Source organism: Dendrobates tinctorius, unplaced genomic scaffold (assembly GCF_039654945.1).
Source record: "Dendrobates tinctorius isolate UK_male_01 unplaced genomic scaffold, ASM3965494v1 ptg000126l, whole genome shotgun sequence".
Lineage (NCBI taxonomy): Eukaryota > Metazoa > Chordata > Amphibia > Anura > Dendrobatidae > Dendrobates > Dendrobates tinctorius.
The window spans coordinates 15,608,097-15,627,292 of NW_027361794.1; the positions used below are offsets into that span (position 1 = coordinate 15,608,097).

At 46.7% G+C, this 19,196-nt stretch overlaps 1 protein-coding gene across 1 annotated transcript in view; it reads right to left on the reverse strand.

Moving 5' to 3' along the window:
• LOC141047338 (uncharacterized) overlaps positions 1 to 19,196 on the reverse strand; it is a 148,070-nt gene that overhangs the window by 53,152 nt on the left and 75,722 nt on the right. The window contains 1 exon segment of the mRNA XM_073542399.1: positions 13,543 to 14,250. Within this exon segment, the coding sequence (XP_073398500.1) occupies positions 13,543 to 14,250 (708 nt within the window).

Below are 19,196 nucleotides of genomic sequence, written 5' to 3' on the forward strand. Positions count from 1 at the left end.
ACAGTAGAAGATTGGAAAAACGTTGCCTGGTCTGATGAGTCTCGATTTCTGCTGCGACATTCGGATGGTAGGGTCAGAATTTGGCGTAAACAACATGAAAGCATGGATCCATCCTGCCTTGTATCAACAGTTCAGGCTGGTGGTGGTGGTGTCATGGTGTGGGGAATTTTTTCTGGGCACTCTTTGGGCCCCTTGGTACCAATTGAGCATCGTTGCAATGCCACAGCCTACCTGAGTATTGTTGCTGACCATGTCCATCCCTTTATGACCACAATGTACCCAACATCTGATGGCTACTTTCAGCAGGATAATGCGCCATGTCATAAAGCTCGAATCATCTCAGATTGGTTTCTTGAACATGACAATGAGTTTACTGTACTCAAATGGCCTCCTCAGTCACCAGATCTCAATCCAATAGAGCATCTTTGGGATGTGGTGGAACGGGAGATTCGCATCAGGGATGTGCAGCCGACAAATCTGCGCCAACTGTGTGATGCCATCATGTCAATATGGTCCAAAATCTCTGAGGAATGCTTCCAGCACCTTGTTGAATCTCTGCCACGAAGAATTGAGACAGTTCTGAAGGCAAAAGGGGGTCCAACCCCTTACTAGCATGGTGTACCTAATAAAGTGGCCAGTGAGTGTATATGTGGGGATTGCCTGTATTTATTGTTAGGGAAACTCCACATGTATTCAGGCTGGGCAGCAGCTGCAAATCATGCAGCTGAGGCGACAAAAAACTAAATCTCCGAGCACGCCAAAATACTCGGGAGGACACCCGACCATGCTCAGTAAAACCAGACCAACGAGTATACTCACTCATCATTAAGTACTATATTTTCATATGTAAATAGATTTTTTGGTCAGTCAATGATGTAACCTGGTGATGCAGGAGCTGCCGGGATCAATACAGGAGGGAGCGGTAGCAAGGGCAGAAAAGTGGTTCTGGGGCCAGCAAAAAAAGACCCTACCTGTATACGAGTCGGTTAAATTTTTTAGCCCCCATCATGGACATAATACCGTAATTTTTTTAACGCCACATTGCTAATGTTTTTAAACAGATTTGTAGTATTGTAACAAAATGTTTTGACAAAATAAATTATTTATACCTAGAACAGAATCCAACATACGGGAAAGAGACACAGCCTCGGAGGCAGGGCCATCCCAACCTGAGGAACAATGCCCAAGTGAGGAAGATGTCCCTGGACCATCTGAGGAGGAAGGTCGAGAACCACCAAACCCTCTCGAGGATGCAGCACAGCAGAAAGAGTAGGCCAGGAGCAGCAGTCCAACACTACCCCTATATAGCTCACCCCATGCATCAATTCCTCTGTGAATGCACTGGAGGGATGCCCAAAATATTGTGACAAGGAGGGAGATTGATAGGCGTGTCATGGATTACATTTGTCGCACCATTTCTGAAGATGGAGAGGAGGCATTTGGTCGCAGCTTGGCCAAACATCTTTGCCGAATGCCCATAGATTTAAGGCTAAACACAAAAACATGTATAATGCACCTCATACATGCTGCTACCACCCCCCCAAAAAAAAAATCCTACATCTCTTTTTGAATTAATAAACACCACCAACAGCTGACTGACTCACCCCATGCATCCAGCTCAGGGGCTGCTCATGGCCCTGAAACTAGAGAGTCACAACAACCACCTACAACTATGCCATCTACTGACTCTGGGCATCCATCTTCCTCTGTCATTTCTACACAATCATGGCAACGTCACACGAGTGTGGCAGGCCTATATGTACAGGAGCATGGCACCATAGGCCAACCGCCTCCTTTTGTAGGGATTTCCAACCTCACATTCAGGAATATTACCCCCACACATACTCAGCCAGCATGGCCCACATACCAAACCCATTATGGTCAGCAAGGCCAATATGGGCCACAGTACAGGCAATCACATTTAGTTGGGCAGGGTGAAGGCTGGCATCATGGCCCTCCACACCAAACTTCGAACATTGGCCAACGCAGCCAAAGATTTTACCGGCAACATACATAAGATAATAATAATAATACATTTTATTTCTATAGCGCCGACATATTCCGCAGCACTTTACATTTCAGAGGGGATTTGTACAGACAATAGACATTACAGCATTACAATAATCACATACAGCATAAGAATAATCACATAGATTATAACAAATACCAAGAGGAATGAGGGCCCTGCTTGCAAGCTTACAGTCTATGAGGAAAGAGGTAGACACGAAAAGTGGGTGGTAACAGTTGCCCTGATTGTATGGACCAGCCATAATGTTAAGTGTGTAACAGTACAAACACAGAGGGCTAATGGATGCATAAAGCATGTGGGAACATGATGCGGGGAACCTGGTTATGGTAAAACTTTTGGCTGTGCCACACAGGGATAGATTAGGTTAATGTGTTGAGGCGATAGGCCAGTCTGAATAAATGCGTTTTCAGGGCACGCTTAAAATTGTGGAGATTGGGGACTAATCGTATTGACCTGGGAAGTGCATTCCAAAGAATTGGCGCAGCACGTGTAAAGTCTTGGAGACGGGAGTGGGAGGTTCTGATTAATGAGGATGCTAACCTCAGGTCATCAGCAGAGCAAAGGGCGCGGGTTGGGTGGTATACTGAAACAAGGGAGGAGATGTAGGGTGGTGCTGAGCCATGGAGGGCTTTGTGGGTGAGGGTAATAAGTTTATACTGAATTCTGGAGTGGATGGGTAGCCAGTGTAATGACTGGCACAAGGTAGAGGCATCGGTGTAACGATTGGTGAGGAATATGATCCTGGCTGCAGCATTCAAGACAGATTGGAGAGGGGAGAGTTTGGTAAGAGGGAGACCGATTAGAAGAGTGTTACAATAGTCGAGACGAGAATGAATAAGAGAAACAGTAAGAGTTTTTGCAGAGTCAAAAGTAAGAAAAGTAAAATCCTGCTTGGTATCCTCAAGGAGCAGTGAATTATGTGCCCAGTCAACAACAACCAATACCAACACCACACAACCCCCCAGCAGCCATAAATTCAAATACAAAAACACATCAGCAAAGCACTCTTCCCGACAACCTCGACAATCCCCTTTCAACATCTTCACCAACAACATCACCTCATTCTTTTGTTGATTTGTAAGGTTTGGTATTGACATAATTAGTTAAATCTTTGCCACTGTTGGCTATTTCTTAGTTAAGGCAAATTGAAGCCTTTATTTTGTGCAAAATAAAAGCAAATATGGTTTTCAAAGCAAAATATGTGTTTATTATTAAAAGAAAAGATGTAGCCATTGTGATAAGCCAAAATAATGAACACATAATGTGATTATTGTAATCTGCATCATCACATAACCAAAAAACAAATATATCATGGCCCAAAATTTTCTTGCCAGGGTATGGCTTCCTCAGGTGTAAGAAAATAATCCGTCACAATCTCACGCACTCTGAGGCCAGAAAGCTCTCTGCCTTTGGGCAAAGCCTGGCCAATTTGAGAGGGATTGTTAGCCATCCTCCCTTGGCATTATCAGACACATGCAACTCATGGATACGTGTAAAATTGTGCAATATTTCACATGCCTTAGTTACCACATCCACATTGTGCTGACTTAACTGGAGGGAACTAAGCAATACCCTCCATTTTGCTATCAAAATGCCAAAGGCACATTCAACCAGACGCCGTGCCCTTGTTAGTCTGTAGTTAAAAATCCTCTGACGTCTGTCAAGACCCCGCCGAGGATAAGGCCTCATAACATAGTGCGTGAGTTGAAAAGCCTCATCAGCCACTATAACATAAGGAATTGGTGGACCACCTGAAGCAGGAAGACTCTTTGGGGGTGGAACACCCATTTGATTGTTCTTAAGCCGCCGACCAATTATGGAAGAATTGAAGATGCGAGAATTTCAAGTTCTTCCATAAGCCCCAATATCTACAATTATAAAATTGTATTGACTGTCAACTAATGCCAACAAGATTAATGAAAAAAGACCCTTATAATTGTAGTATTGTGACCCTGAGTTGGGCGGCTTCTTGACCCGAATGTGCTTCCCATCTAAAGCTCCCAGACAATTTGGGAACTGACAGTTCCGGTACATCCCAGTTGCGATGTGTTCCCAGTGTTCTCGGGGTTGATTCCGGCATGACTTTCTCCTTCATGCGATCCCATATTTGTGTATAGGTGTGCTACACAATATTTGAAATGGTTGTGCGTCCAAAGAGAAATTCTAAATGTAGGGCAGCATAAGACTCTCCTGTTGCCAGAAACCTACAATGTAAATACAGTTCAAAATTAAGGGTAGGTTGACATATAAGGGTATGTTTCCACAGACAGGATTTGGTCAGAGATTGCCGTGTTGTATGGTGCGTACATCCACAGCGTCCAATCCGCAGCGTCCGTGTTACAGCATAGTGGATGTAATTTTATGGAATACCATCTCCACTATGCGTGCAGGGTCGCCTCCGGCTTCCCTGCGTATATGCTCAAGTGCCGCATGTTTCTAGGCCGTAGCATTGTCTATTTCCCTTGCGGAGACGCTCCTATACATTGGAGGCAGAGGCGTAGCTAGGGTTTCGGTTCAGGGGGGGGCGAAACTTCTGAGTGGGCCCCTAACCACGTAATGCTTGATTACAGCTCGGTGACGCCCCCTAATAGTGGATGTAGGAGATGACTGCGCTGTTACTGAAAATAATCTCTATATAAAGACCAACATGGATATTACCGCCATATGGTCAGTGGAAAATACCAGTCCTACAGAACATATCAGTGATTACTGCACAGTTATAGTTGGTGACTTACCGCTGACGTTCTTTCTGAAGGAATCGTTCACTTTTCACGTCTTTTCCATCTGGCCCAGACCGACAATGACAACGTCTCCAGCCTGGACTCAGCTACAGAGAATACAACGACACATTTCACTTCTCATATTCCAGCCCCATCACCATCTATCCCCAACCTGCACAAACTCCTCATCCTGCTGATAAACCAATTCTGAGCTGCTGCTGCATGTGTCCCTATTACTGCACCTGATACCCCAATACTGAGCCGCTGCTGCCGTATGTGTCCCTATTACTGCACCTGATACCCCAATACTGAGCCGCTGCTGCCGTATGTGTCCCTATTACAGCACCTGATACCCCAATACTGAGCCTCTGCTGCCATATGTGCCCTTATTACTGCACCTGATACCCCAATACTGAGCCGCTGCTGCCGTATGTGTCCCTATTACTGCACCAGATACCCAAATACTGAGCCGCTGCTGCTGTATGTATCCCTATTACTGCACCCGAGACCCCAATACTGAGCCGCTGCTGCTGTATGTGTCCCTATTACTGCACCCGAAACCCAAATACTGAGCCGCTGCTGCCATGTGTCCCTATTACTGCACTTGATACCCCAATACTGAGCCGCTGCTGCCGTATGTGTCCCTTTTACTGCACCTGAGACCCCAATACTGAGCCGCTGCTGCCGTATGTGTCCCTATTACTGCACCTGAGACCCCAATACTGAGCCGCTGCTGCCGTATGTGTCCCTATTACTGCACCTGATACCCCAATTTTGAGCCGCTGCTGCCGTATGTGTCCCTATTACTGCACCCGATACCCAAATACTGAGCTGCTGCTGCCGTATGTGTCCCTATTACTGCACCTGTTACCCCAATACTAAGCCGCTGCTGCTGTATGTGTCCCTATTACTACACCTGAGACCCCAATACTGAGCCGCTGCTGCTGTATGTGTCCCTATTACTGCACCTGATACCCCAATGCTGAGCCACTGCTGCCGTATGTGTCCCTATTACTGCACCTGTTACCCCAATACTAAGCCGCTGCTGCCGTATGTGTCCCTATTACTGCATCTGCTGGGTGGTTCTCTGTGCCCTTTAAATTCTAAAGCAACCCTCTATAATATAGTAATGCCGGGTGCAAGTGCCCTAGAAAACAGTGCCCATATTTGCCCCTAGAATGTAATAATGCCCTCTGTGTGCTCTTTTGACAGTCACAGTAACCTGAATTCCCTTACAACAATAAGTGCCCACTTTACATTTAGAAATGTCCAGAGTCCCCCCCTGTACAGCTCCCCTATACACAGTATGATGCTCTTATACACAGTACAATGCCCCCTCACTGCATATATACACTGACCTCTTACTATCCCCCAAACTTTTTGATGGCTCCAACACTGTTTGATGGCCCCCCTCACTGTAATCTTCACACTGTATGATGGCCCCCTAGATAGTCATCAATATAGTATAATGCACTCCCCATAGGCAGACTCTACAGTATAATGCAGCCCCCCCATGTGCAGACTGCAATGTAAGGCAGTACCCTCCCATAGGCAGACTGTAAGGTAAGATAGCACCCCCCATAGGCAGACTGTAATATAAGGCACCCCCCATAGGCAGACTGTAATGTAAGGCAGCACCCCCCCATAGGCAGACTGTAATAAAAGGCAGCACCCCCACATAGGCAGACTGTAATGTAAGGCAGCACCCCCCCATAGGCAGACTGTAAGGTAAGATAGCACCCCCCATAGGCAGACTGTAAAATAATGCACTCCCTTAAAAAAATAAATAAATACAATACTCACCTCTCTTGCTCCCGGCTCCTGCGTTGCTCCGAGATCCCGCACATCTACTGACAGCGGGCGCCGGGCAGTGACGTCATCGTCATGATGGGAGAAGGAGCGCTCGCTCCTTTTCTCAGTGCGGTCAGCTGTACCAGAAAGATGCAGATACAGCTGAACTTGCGATGACAGGTGGGGGTGCCCCAATGCTGGTATCAGCTCCCCCACGCAACGGCCGGGCGGCAGTGCAGGGAGATATTCTCCCTGCTCTGCTGCAGAATGTAACTGTATGGGCGCGCTGTGCACACCGATACAGTTACAGTAGCGTAGCTCCGGGTGGGCCCCCTCAGAGCGCGGGGCACTGCCCCCTTCACTGCCAGCTACGCTACTGTACAATATATAATACATAAAGACTATAAAAGATGACGGAGTCAGATACAAGATGACTTTAAATTCCTGCAAGGGAAACCATACATAAGTAAACAGGGGACATCAATAAATTCTAATGAAGAAATGGCCAAAAAAAAATAATATAGTATTAAATTTTATTTTAATTTTGAAAGTTCTCCTTGTAGCGCTGAAATATCATCTCTCGAGATCTTGATGCTGAGCTCTCCATCTGTGCATGCTCGCCCCTGGCGGCCATTTTCCTGGAGTCCACAGCATGGGAAATCATGGAACTGCGGGGGCTCTGGCCTTTCACAAAATGTCGGCAGAGCCCCCCCGCAGCACCGGAGACCCCCACAACAGCACCAAGACCACCACAGCACCACCGGGCACCCGCAGCGGCGCACTGCACATAGGAACATCCTCTCATCCCAGCCTGTGCATCACTCCACTCCTGCCTCCTCCAGCAGCGACCCTGGGACCCCACTTCACCGCAGCCACCACCCCCGGTAAGCAATAAGACGCATGGATTATAAGCACCATTTTATTTAAAAAAATATTTCCTATTTTTCTCCTCAAAATTTGGGGTGCGTCTTATCTGGAACGTCTTATAATCCGAAAAATACGGTATATTATTATATAATACGGCCAGCCAATCACAGTAATGCCACTACTGAGATGGCTACGGCATTAGTGACTGGTGGGCAATCCCCAGCATGTTTATTGGCTGTGTAATAGACACCAAAAAAGTGGAGTGGGGATTCGAACTTCAAATCCGAGCAACGGCTAATGCTCACCGAGTACTTCCAAGCACCCAGATACTCAAGTATTATCCAAGTATCACCAAGCACGTTCACTCATTCATAGTAATTATCCTCTCTCATTTCATTATACAACTGTTGTTTTCATACAATTTGTCATTAACATAAGTAATGTCTCCCAGTTGGGAGTTATTTTAGATTAGTCAACAACATACGATTTTCTAGTAATTTATATTTCACACACTACTGTAGGTATGAAAATAAAATAAACTCCCAGAAATCTAAATTTTTTACTCTTAACATGACAGACTTGGAAATTGGGGAATAGAGGAAAAGTACTGAGTTTACCTGGGAAGCAGAGGGGATTGTATACCTCGGTATTGCCATAACTAGTTCAATCCATGCAACCGTTACAGCGATCTGACAGGCACTGCTGCAGGCTTTCTCAGTGCCTGCTTTCAGCAAGCACTGAGAAAGCCGCCTCCCTGCAGACCCCTGCGGCCACCTTGGATCCGGGGGCCTGCAGGGAGGAGACGCTCGGAGCAGCACGAGCACATCACACATGACCGCCCCTGGCTCATAGTGCCGGGTGTCAGCTGTGATAAATCAGCTGACACCCGGCCGCGATCAGCGGCGCTCCCCCTGTGACCGCCGATGATCGCGGTGACGTACTATCCTGTCCCCGGTCACACGGGCCCGGGTACTGTGGACGGGATAGTACGTCACATGTCAGAAAGGGGTTAAAGGGGATGTCCACTACTGTAACAACCCTGCTGGCATCACTGCATGGCCTCCCATCCCCCGCACACCAACTTACTTTCTGCTTCAAGCCATGCTGTGAATTGTCTGTTGCCAGTCCTGTGCCTCTGCTCTCCATGTTTCCGGACTGTGTGTATAGGGGGGCGGCGCCTGAACTCTCTGGTTCTTATGCAGTCAGGGTGCACCTGTGTAATATGTCCCTGACCAATCACCTAGAGCCCTTGACTATTTAGTTTCGCCACACCCACTGACCTTGGCCTGTGCAATGTCTATACTCAGTTAGTATCTTGTTGCTGAGGAAGCCAGGCCCTGTTCTGTGTATCTCCTTCTCTGTAGGAATACTCTTTGTCTCGCTTTGTACCTTGTCCGCCTGTCAGGAGGCAGAATATCCTGGCCCTTGAGTCTTGTTCCCAGAGCCTTGTCTGTTCTCTGTCCGCCTGCCAGGAGGCAGAATATCCTGGTCCTTGTGTCTTTGTCCCTGTGTCTCAGTCTGAACTCAGTCCTTCCTCTGTCTGTCAGTCTCCTTGTTTGTGGTTCCTTCCCTCCGTGTCTTTCCTTGTGTCCTCCCTGTCTGTGCATCTGCACCCTCGCAGCTTTATCTGTGCATCTGCACCCTCGCAGCTTTATCTGTGCATCTGCACCCTCGCAGCTTTATCTGTGCATTTGCACCCTCGCAGCTTTATCTGTGCATCTGCTCCCTAGCCGCTCTGTCTGCACGGCTCCCTAGCCGCTCTGTCTGCACGGCTCCCTAGCCACTCTGCCTGCTCCGCACTCCTGCGGCTCTGCCTGCTCCGCACTCCTGCAGCTCTGCCTACCTGCACCTCCTGTGTGAACAGGTCCAAACCTGTTCCTTCATATTCCACTCCTTCCTGCCTATATCCATACCTGCACCTCCTGTGTGAACAGGTCCAAACCTGTTCCTTCATATTCCACTCCTTCCTACCTATATCCATACCTGCACCTCCTGTGTGAACAGGTCCAAACCTGTTCTCTCATATACCACGCCCGCTGCCGTGTCTCGAAGCCGTGCCCGCTTGCCCAATGTCTCCAAGCCGTGCCCAGTGTCTCCAAGCCGTGCCCGCTTGCCCAGTGTCTCAGCCGTGCCTGTCGTGTCTACCTGCCTGCCAGTCTATAGCACCTGTCCAAGTGACTTGTCCCCGAGTGGGATCAGCAGCCGCAGCCAGACACCACCCTGGAGTGGCACCTGACAGCTACCTGCCGCACAAGCCTGACCTCACCATCAGAGGCTCCAGTGAAGACCGAGGTAGCTGTCGTAGTCACGCCCCTTCCAGGGTAGTCTGGTTTGTGGCACAGTGGGGCCACAACCCCCCGGTTCGCGCCATTCAGCCAAGGCGCGAGCGTGACAGTTTGCACAGGCCATGGTCCCCGCTGAGTCCCATGTCCTTCCGCTCGCAGAGCATGATAAACTCTCTCCCTGCCAGTATGAGCAACCAGAGGAATTTGTTCCATCCTGCGTGGTACCGATTGTGGAGACCTCTGAACCAATCATCATCTCCAATGCTCTCTACAATAAGCTCCTGGCCTATGAAGAGCACGACCCAGCAGACCCGCCTAGGTTCTATGGGGACCCTAAAGAGTGCCAAGGGTTCCTGATGAAATGCCTGCACTACATCCTGCAGAATGCAGCTTTTTTCCCCTCTGATCGGGTCAAGGTGGGATACATCATGTCCTACCTAGCTGGTGATGCCTTGATGTGGATCTGTCCCCTTTGGGAAGCAGGGGACCCTGTCGTCATGAGCCTGGGGGCCTTCCTGGTGGCCTTCCGTAAAGTGTTCGACATGCCTCGTCCAGCTGTTCTTGAAAATTCTTCCCCTCCAAGCTTCCAGAGACAAGAGGATCCTGTGGGTGAATCGTCTCAACCACCTATGACTGTCCAGCCATCACCTGTTCCACAGTCTGCCGATGCGGCCTCCCGTGCAAGATCCAAGAGGTCTAAAAAGAAGAAGCGGGCCAAGTTGCAGCCGGAATCTGGCCTCTGCCCTGTGAAGCCTGTACTCCTGAACCCTGGGCCAGTAGAAGAGGCTGTCCCTGGCGAGAGTACTCACTCTCCATTAAACTCTTTAACGGTTTCTCTGCCTTCAGGGAGCTTTGGTGTGTTTAAGTCGCCAGTCTTACAGAGTCAGTGTGTGGTCTCTGTCATACAGCTCCCGAAGCTGGCGTGGGCGTTGTCTCGAGGTGGCCGAGCCCTATTGGAGAACAGTCTAGTCCTGCAAGGACAACTACAGCTCCAGGTCGGAGCTTTATACATGAAGTTCATCTTCCACTTGCTGACTAGTATGCGTATGGGTCATTCTGATCCAGAGATTCTAGCACCCATTTATGTCTGGAAACCTAGCAGGGCACCGCGCTTGAAACAATCAAGTGACAAGAGGTGTCTGGTTCCCTTGCGTCGCATTCAGTCAGCAAGTTCGTCTTCTTCGCCTGGTTTGCTAGTCGCCGAGTCAAGGTGTGAGGATGCCTCTGAAGAGGGGGAGGCGGTCTCAGTCTCCTCACACATCCCCAGCGACTATACCAGTCTTCTGCTCCCAAGAGCACCCCTGCCTCTTGGTTGTCTTCCCCAGGATAAAGGGCTGAAGATGGATCCAGAGTGTATGCCTTCAGCTCCCCTGTGGTATAGAGGTGAAGGTCCCAAGACAGAGCTTCACTCATCCTCTAACCAGGAAGATGTGGTCCAGTTTTTTCAGGGTACCAGGCTGAAGTGGCTCCCTGTATGTATGCCTCCAGCTTCCATTTGGCAGGTGGGTGAAGAGGTTGGAACAGTGACCTACGTATCTCTGTTTCTCACCAACCGGGAGGAGGAGGTCCAATTTTTCTGGCATGTCGGGCTGAAGTTGGACTCAGTGAAGGTGTCTTCTGTTTCTAGCTGGCCGGCTGATGTAGGGATCAAGTCTGAAGCTTCCAGGTCCCTGCCTTCTGCCAATCAGGAGGAAGAAGTCCTTGTACCCTCTGTGTTGGAAGCTGTTGGGCACCAAGAAACTTGGCACTCGGTGATTCCGGATGACACACCTACTTCGTCTCACCAGAAGGATGCCCTGTCAGCCTGGACTGTGTGTGGTCCCATACTCCTTCTTCTGGTCATTCTGGCAGGCTTGAGGAAGAGGGGCCGTAAAGGGGGGGTACTGTAACAACCCTGCTGGCATCACTGCATGGCCTCCCATCCCCCGCACACCAACTTACTTTCTGCTTAAAGTCATGCTGTGAATTGTCTGTTGCCAGTCCTGTGCCTCTGCTCTCCATGTTTCCTGACTGTGTGTATAGGGGGGCGGCGCCTGAACTCTCTGGTTCTTATGCAGTCAGGGTGCACCTGTGTAATATGTCCCTGACCAATCACCTAGAGCCCTTGACTATTTAGTTTCGCCACACCCACTAACCTTGGCCTGTGCAATGTCTATACTCAGTATCTTCCTGCTGAGGAAGCCAGGCCCTGTTCTGTGTATCTCCTTCTCTGTAGGAATACTCTTTGTCTCGCTTTGTACCTTGTCCGCCTGTCAGGAGGCAGAATATCCTGGCCCTTGTGTCTTGTTCCCAGTGCCTTGTCTGTTCTCTGTCCGCCTGCCAGGAGGCAGAATATCCTGGTCCTTGTGTCTTTGTCCCTGTGTCTCTGTCTGAACTCAGTCCTTCCTCTGTCTGTCAGTCTCCTTGTTTGTGGTTCCTTCTCTGCCGTGTCTTTCCTTGTGTCCTCCCTGTCTGTGCATCTGCACCCTCGCAGCTTTATCTGTGCATCTGTACCCTCGCAGCTTTATCTGTGCATCTGCACCCTCGCAGCTTTATCTGTGCATCTGCTCCCTAGCCGCTCTGTCTGCACGGCTCCCTAGCCGCTCTGTCTGCACGGCTCCCTAGCCGCTCTGTCTGCACGGCTCCCTAGCCGCTCTGTCTGCACGGCTCCCTAGCCGCTCTGCATGCTCCGCATTCCTGCGGCTCTGCCTGCTCCGCACTCCTGCGGCTCTGCCTGCTCCGCACTCCTGCGGCTCTGCCTACCTGCACCTCCTGTGTGAACAGGTCCAAACCTGTTCCTTCATATTCCACTCCTTCCTGCCTATATCCATACCTGCACCTCCTGTGTGAACAGGTCCAAACCTGTTCCTTCATATTCCACTCCTTCCTGCCTATATCCATACCTGCACCTCCTGTGTGAACAGGTCCAAACCTGTTCTCTCATATACCACACCCACTTGCCCAGTGTCTCCAAGCCGTGCCCGCTTGCCCAGTGTCTCCAAGCCGTGCCCAGTGTCTCCAAGCCGTGCCCGCTTGCCCAGTGTCTCAGCCGTGCCTGTCGTGTCTACCTGCCTGCCAGTCTATAGCACCTGTCCAAGTGACTTGTCCCCGAGTGGGATCAGCAGCCACAGCCAGACACCACCCTGGAGTGGCACCCGACAGCTACCTGCCGCACAAGCCTGACCTCACTATCAGAGGCTCCAGTGAAGACCGGGGTAGCTGTCGTAGTCACGCCCCTTCCAGGGTAGTCTGGTTCGTGGCACAGTGGGGCCACAAACCCCCGGCTCGCGCCATTCAGTCAGGGCGCGAGCGTGACAACTACTTTGACAATGCCTTCTCACTTGAAATGGAAAGATTGATCCAGCTTCTACTCTACAAACCCAAGACATGTTTAAAATAATGAATTCTTTATTTTTTCAAAGTTAAACTATAGTCATATCAAAAAGTCTTTTTTCCTTTCTTGGTTGAAGCATGTAGGAAAAATGTATTTAAAGCTCATAGGGAAAAGACTAATAAAATACCAAATGCGTTTCGAAAACAAGTGCATTCTTAAACCTAGCTTACTGTCTCCACTTTTGGACCTATTAAACAATAGGAGTAAGTCAGAGAGCAGTGGTGGCCCTAGCTTCTTGTTGATGTTCAATACATCCAGAGGCAGGAACAGTGAAGCCAGTGCTGATTTTGTAACAACCTCACATGAGCCCCGGGAACATTACTGCCAAGACCACTGGAATGGCACTGGCACAGAAAGAGAGTATGAATAATTTTATTTGAAATACGCCAAACATGAGGAATGACAAGTGGTTGTCCAAGTAATGGACAACCCCTTTAAGATACATTTTTTGGTTAAAACATTTCCAACATTATTAACATGAAAAAGGCTTCTCCCCTGTGTGAGTTCTCTGGTGCTTAACCAAATGTGATTTCTGTGTAAAACATTTCCCACATTCTGAACATGAAAAAGGCTTCTCCCCTGTGTGAGTTCTCAGGTGGCCATCAAGAAGCGCTTTCCGGTTAAAACATTTCCTACATTCTGAACATGAAAACAGCTTTTCCCCTGTGTGAGTTCTCTGGTGCTTAACCAAATGTGGTTTCTGTGTAAAACATTTCCCACAATCTGAACATGAAAAAGGCTTCTCCCCTGTGTGAGTTCTCAGGTGGCTATCAAGAAGCGCTTTCCGGTTAAAACATTTCCTACATTCTGAACATGAAAACAGCTTTTCCCCTGTGTGAGTTCTCTGGTGCTTAACCAAATCTGATTTCTGTGTAAAACATTTCCCACATTCTGAACAGGAAAAAGGTTTCTCCCCTGTGTGGCTTCTCTGGTGCTTAACCAAATCTGATTTCTGTGTAAAACATTTCCCACATTCTGAACAGGAAAAAGGCTTCTCCCCTGTGTGGCTTCTTTGGTGTATAACAAGATTCCATTTCTGTTTGAAACATTTCCCACATTCTGAACATGAAAAAAGTTTCTCCCCTGTGTGGGTTCTTTGGTGTCTAACAAGAAGGGATTTGTGTTTAAAACATTTTCCACACTTGGAACAAGAAAATCTTTTCTCCACTGTGTGAATTTTTGGATGTTTAAGAAAAGACTTTTCGATGGAAAAACGGTTTCCATATTCTGAACATGAAAATGGCTTCTTTGATTTAGGAGTATTTACATTTTTAATGTTTATTTTTTGACTCCGATTTTCCTTAGTTGTCGCTAATGAATCAGAAGACAGGACCTGTTTCAAAGGGTCAGATGGTCGATCTTTGCTGTGAAGGGATGATGGTATATCTAGAGTAATGGCATTAACCTCAATTGTATCCAGTGGGATCTCAAAATCATCCGATTTAAAAATTGAAGATGTCAGAGGTCCCCCTGATCTCCTGGTACAGTCATCTGCCAAGAATAAAACCAATTATTATTTTTGAATACAATATCTTTGAATGTCATTTAACATTTCTACTTAAAATGTCTGTAAAAATGGCAAGTTACATAAAAATATTGAATTCTTCACCAAGATAATGACAGTTCACAGTCTAATAGAAAATCTCATAGGATGAACCAGTGGAGTGTGGTGTTCAACTGTTTGCTCTTTCTGCCTCCCAAATATGCAACAAAAAGCCACAAAGAAATGTTATGTTGATGAACACAATACCAATAAAAATTTCTATTCATCTAACAAAAAACAAGTCCCCGCTCAAGTCCATCATCTGTCAGAGGAAAAACAGAGGTTTCCACATTATTAGTGGCTCAAAGGCTCTTGAAAAGCAACATGGCTTCCATAAACCAATCCAGCAATATCCGCTCTCCCAAAGTCAAATTTTCTCCTCACTTCTGAGCCTTTCAGTGTGCCCAAGCCACATGTATTTGGCATTACTATAGTGAGAAGAACCCACTTAATTTACGGTGTGTGTGTCACCTGGAGCACAATCAGGGCACTATGTGTTGGATAATTGCATATTTGCAATTTTTTTCTCAGACATACACTGTGTGCTAATTTATGGAAAGTGCCTGTGGAATCAAAAATAGTCACCACTACAATAGTTCGCTGAGGGTTATAGTTTCCAAAATGGAGTCATTTTATGGGGATTTCTACAGCTCTGATTTTCTGAAATTTTGTCACATTAGGGCTTCTGCAGATGGTGTGTCACATCTCTTCTGCTCCTATGACGTCACCAGGTGTGTCCTTATTCATATGGCAGGCAGGGCTGGTAATGGAGTAAGACGTTGGAACCAGAAGCTCTCTACAACATAGGCTCGATTCAGCCACTAAGATTAGGGTGCCTGGGACAAGTAGTACCATCCAGTCTGACAGTATGGATGTATGTGCTGACCATCTGAAGTAATCTGCTCCGTGATTCAGCCAATTAGATAGCACCATATTCTACGAAAGCTCGAACCATAATGAAGGAATCTGCCAGATCCAGCCTTGTTCTACTCTGGTTCAGTACTCTATGCTCAGCTCACGGCTTGTATATTTGTTTCCTGTTGTGATCCCGGCCTGTTTGCTGACTACTCTTACGTCTTCTGATTTTGTATTTTCCCTGCCTTACTGGTTCTAACCTGGCTATCTATTGTTCTTCCCATTTCACACCACTGAACAGCAGGCATCACTATGGCCCAAGCCTAGGGGTCTCTATGTAAGTCCAGATCCATGTAGAGGTGTTAAAGGGTGATGACCAGGACAATTTCTGGGATCAGGAAAATAGAGTAGATAGCACATCTTTTGAGCTGCCGGGTGGCCACAAACACTGCTCCTAATAGATTGTGCCTGCAAGCTATTCCAGTAAGATCTGGATTCATAAAGCTATAATGGTGCTCCTTCCCTTCTCAACCCTGAAATGTGCCCAGACAGGAATGTACAATCGTATAAAAGGGTATTGTCGGATACAAGAGAAGTTGTAAAATAATTTGTGAGGTCCATCTGTTTGCTACTACCCTTTGTGAAAGTGAAAAAATTGGGTCTTATAATTTGTGAAGAATTCTAAAATCATCAGCAAATAAAGTGACACACGTCAGATTTGAAAAATGGGCCCGGATTAGGAACACAAAACTGGCTGCGGGAAGAGGTTATCAGAGTATTTTGGGCACTAACTACTGTAGTCAAAAACTATCTACTGAAATGATCAAATTCAACAGTCTTCATCAGTAATAAATGAGTAACTAGTGGTGAAACCTCTCTGGGGTAATTAGAGTATGGGGTCCGGTGGTTCTTGGCAATCTAAATTATCATAAGGGCCAATATTTTCTGTCACATGAGTTTCAAGAAGAAATATTAGATAGTCAAAGATAAGAGTAGAGAAAGTGTTAGTGCCCCCCATTTCAGGAGAGATTGTGCAGCAATCTGAATTCCTTAGGATCGAAAACATAATGTAATTTATGACGTGGAGTGAATCCATGAAACCAGGGCTCGAGCCATGCCAACACATCTCCTGCAGGGGTGAATAAATGTATATTACAGCCATCAGCCACACACAGCTTAGAGATACTGTATATCATGCACAGGTGTAATGGTTTTCCTGTAGTTTAACACAATCTTCCTTGAAGTTAGTTGGATTTAATAGAAATTGAAAAGTCAGGATAAAGGGAAACACTGTTGTTATTGTACAGAAATTCCCCGGCTCGGAGGGATCCTGCACTTCCTGCTGCCTTCCATTGGTTTCAAAAATGATCCACAGCCTCTTTCTTATCAATCGATCCGGTGACATTTTCTTAGAGAAGCATTGGAAAAGTATTGTGAGCCGTTCCGTCTGCGATTACTTTTTTGAAGCACAGGATAAAGCGGCAGATACTGAGAATGTGCCCCCAATCATTCCTACGCCACACCACTATCTTATCAGCATTTACAAAGACAAAATATTCTTTGTGGCAGTAGTTCAGAGTGAAGTGTCACCACTTTTCGGCATTGAATTTTGGCACTGTGTTGCAGACACATTCCAGGATTACTTTGGAGAATGCTCCGAGACTTGTCTGAAGGACAACGTGGTCATTGTGTAATGTTTTTTATGTAGTTTATCACAATCCTCCTTGAAGTTAGTTAGTTTTAAAAGAAATTGAAAAGTCAGGATAAAGGGAAACTCGGTTGTTGTTATTGTACAGAAATTCACACTTGGCCTCACTGCACATTTAATGAAGTTGATCATAAAAGCAAAGTTTGGCCAGAAAGACTGGACCTGGTCTTGTAGCGACCATATGAGACATTCAGCAGCACAGAAGGGAGAGAAGGTAGATTCATCCAATAAGATATCAGGATCTAGGAAGCTAACAGCATCATTACCCTCCTCTTTCTCTTGCAGGCCCATCATAATATTTTTCTTCAAGAGATTTTCTAACTTGTCAGCACATCCTACGTCATTTGGCTTTGTAATTTACAGATCTGGGCAGGTAACAGGCTTCTAACCCCAGGGTATAGGTGGGTCCTCCAGGTTCTAAGTTCTATAGAAAAGGATTTAACAATTTCACAAAGTAATTTCAAAATTTCCAAATGGAGCAGAATGTTGTGATCTAGAGGCAAAATGGTGATCACACGATTGTGATAGGACCAGAATAGGCGATAGATAAAGCAGCCACAGCCGGAGACTAGGAAGATTCTATGACTTTTCTGCATTTAGTGGTCAGTACTCACCTGGGTAGTCATATGTAGGAATCTCCTCTTTACACCACTCATCACCCCTCATATTAGTCTCAGTAGTATTAATATGGGTCAGATCTTCACCCTGAAACAAATGTTGCAAAAGTCACAGACAGATGGAGAAGTCACATCTATGATCAGCTCTAATCCTGCCATCTCCACCGTTCTGATTACACAGATATAAAACATATAATACTGGTGGATAAATCAAGACTGAGCACAAGACCTTCACAGCCATCTACACATCATAGGGGAGATCTCCTGACACCTTCTCTCCATCTACCTGATGATCCTGAGGAACATTGAGATCTTCTTGTTTATAGTCCTGTGGAAGAAGAGGACGGGGACATCTCTCTGGTGTTGTCCTCTTACTGGATAGATCTGGTGGAAACACATACAGGGACTGAATTCATTCTTTACATACAGATAATTATAGGCCGTGTGTATTTAGTCCTATTACCTGGTGATGTGAGGGGCTGAGGAACCTCCATCATGACATCCTTGTATACATCTTTGTGTTCTTCTAAATACTCCCACTCCTCCATGGAGAAATAGACGGCGACATTCTGACACCTTATAGGAACCTGACACATACAATGATACCATCATCCCCCCGATCCCTTGATAGTGTTACTGTATAATGTCCCAGCATTCCCACAAGTGTCACCTGTCCAGTCAGCAGCTCAATCATCTTGTAGGCGAGTTCTAGGATCTTCTGGTCATTGATGTCCTCATGTATCAGGGGGTGAGGTGGAGGCACCATGATTGGGCTCAGGGGTCTTCCCCATCCCTCAGACACAGGGTCCAGACAGCACTCACAGCTCTTCTTCACTACTGTGTAATCCTGGTTATGGTTAGAAACAATAATAAATCTGACTACAGACATTTCTAGAGTCCTCACCTCTCCAGTTCTGTCCATCTGTTATTCCCATAGGTAAGACTGATGTAATGTGACGTCATCAGAATCTCTCACCTCTCCAGTAAGCCGGAAGAGGATCTCTAGGGTGAGGTGTAATATCCTCTCCGCCATCTTGTCTCTGTCCATATCCATTTTTGATGGGTAAATCAGGAAAATTCTCTTATATAGAAGGTCTTCACTGAGAGGATCCGATATTGTAGAGACCTGAATGAGAAGATGAGCCGATGTAACATCATAAAAATCCTGTGTAATAATACAATTACTGGAGATAATAAGGGAAACATATGAGGAGATTTATTATTTTACAGTATTTAGTTTCCTTCTTTACATCTACTAATAAAACCTATATATTTAGGCCACAGACAATAAGCAGTTTCTTCCTCGGAGTCGGCAGCTGAATACGTTTCTCATAGACTCATCTTCCATAACGCTAGTTCTCGTCTCATTAAGGCTAGTTTCACACTAGCGTTTATGAGCGCAGCGACG